This window comes from Rutidosis leptorrhynchoides, chromosome 10 (assembly GCF_046630445.1).
Source record: "Rutidosis leptorrhynchoides isolate AG116_Rl617_1_P2 chromosome 10, CSIRO_AGI_Rlap_v1, whole genome shotgun sequence".
Lineage (NCBI taxonomy): Eukaryota > Viridiplantae > Streptophyta > Magnoliopsida > Asterales > Asteraceae > Rutidosis > Rutidosis leptorrhynchoides.
Window position 1 is genome coordinate 117,079,098 of NC_092342.1, and position 1,534 is coordinate 117,080,631.

A 1,534-nucleotide genomic window follows, 5' to 3' on the forward strand; every position below is an offset into this window, starting at 1 on the left:
GCAATCAGGATCCTTCTAAGCCGCAAAAGCGACACTCTAATACATGTCAAAATTGTTATTTAATGTAGCGGATATTATATATCCAAAAATAATAAATAGTTGTGTTAGTTTTGAAAGTCGTTAAGAGCAATGGGAGTGGTGACTGAGGTCAGTTGGCATGTCAGGTCTGACTTGCTGAGTCAGAAAAAGTGGGGAGTGGTGACCTATGTCAGTTAGGCATGTCAGTTTATATTTTTATTATTATTTTAATAATTTTAATAATAACATAAATTGATAAAATTATAAAAATTAACATAAATGGAAACAACTTTCATTAATAATAAAAATAAAAACATTACATTTCCTAAAAATTAAAAAACATACGATTCCTAAAACTTAAAAAGAAAAAACACATTACGATATCGTGATTAAAAAGTTACAATTCGTTATCTATTTCGTTATCGCGATTATGCCATAGATGTGAAACGAGAGTATGTCGAAGATACTCATGCTCGTCTTTGTCACGCAACTCTTTTGACTTCTCGGCATATACATCACATCTTTCGTACCAAGTTGATCCTTGTAGGTTGTTGACAGGCATGTAGTAAGATTTATTTTTAGCGATGTTAAAATCATTGTCTTCAACTATCATGTTGTGCAATATGATGCAACCATACATGATTCTTTTGATTGCGTTTACGCTATATGCCCTAGCAGGTTGTCTTAAAATACCCCAACGATCTTGCAAAATTCCAAATGTCTTCTCAACGTCTTTACGAGCTGTAGATTGTTTCTTTGTAAAGTATTTCCTTCTTGCATCAACAACGCTTGAAAATTCCTTAACGAAAGAAGCCCACGAAGGGTAAATCTCATCAGCAAGATAGTAGCCTCGATCAAAATCAACGTCTCCAACTTCGTATGAAACTTGAGGAGCCGTGTCAGTTAGTAAACTATCAAACAATGGAGATGCATTAAGGACATTCAAGTCATTGTTCGAACCTGCCATTCCAAAATATGCATGCCAAATCCAATTGTCATACGATGCAACGGCTTCCAACATGATTGTCGGGTAACCGTGATCGCCTCGTGTGAAATGCCCTTTCTAGGCATTTGGACATTTTCCCCAAGCCCAATGCATACAGTCAATGCTTCCAAGCATTCCAGGAAAGCCGTGAAGTTCTTCATGTTTATGATACAATCGACGTATATCGTCATCGGTTGGTTCTCTCATGTATACATTAGCATACAAGTCTATAACACATCTTGTAAAATTTTGCAAAGACTCACGTGATGTTCTATCTGAAATTTGTAAATATTGGTCAAATAGATCCGGTGAATCACCGTATGCTAGTTGTCGAATGGCATACGTGATTTTTAAAATAGTAGATACTCCGAGAACACCACGTGCATCGGGACGTTGTTGAAAATAAGTAAACCACTTTGGTGCATCGGGACGAGTACAGTAAGAAAGTATACCTTCAATTATTTTTCAAGAAGACTTTGTGACATTCGATAACGTTGTTTGAAATATTCAGGGGGATACTTCGGATCTTGA

The 1,534-nt window shown here is 36.0% G+C and overlaps 1 protein-coding gene across 1 annotated transcript; it reads right to left on the minus strand.

Annotated features, from left to right (window-relative positions):
• Positions 1-415: 415 nt before the first annotated feature.
• LOC139870567 (uncharacterized) lies at positions 416-1,194 on the minus strand. The gene is made up of 2 exons (XM_071858349.1): positions 1,020-1,194; positions 416-978 (listed from the first exon to the last, which is right to left on the minus strand). Exons 1-2 carry the CDS (start codon positions 1,192-1,194, stop codon positions 416-418), a joined length of 738 nt encoding a protein of 245 aa, XP_071714450.1.
• Between the last annotated feature and the right edge of the window lie 340 nt (positions 1,195-1,534).

What these genes read in the sequence shown, in the direction of transcription:
- LOC139870567 (XM_071858349.1), bottom strand. Translation starts at nt 1,194, where the DNA reads ATGACGATATACGTCGATTGTATCATAAACATGAAGAACTTCACGGCT. An exon ending in ATGTTGGAAGCCGTTGCATC is followed by an intron (nt 979 to 1,019) that starts GTATGACAATTG and finishes TTGGAATGGCAG; the next exon opens with GTTCGAACAATGACTTGAAT.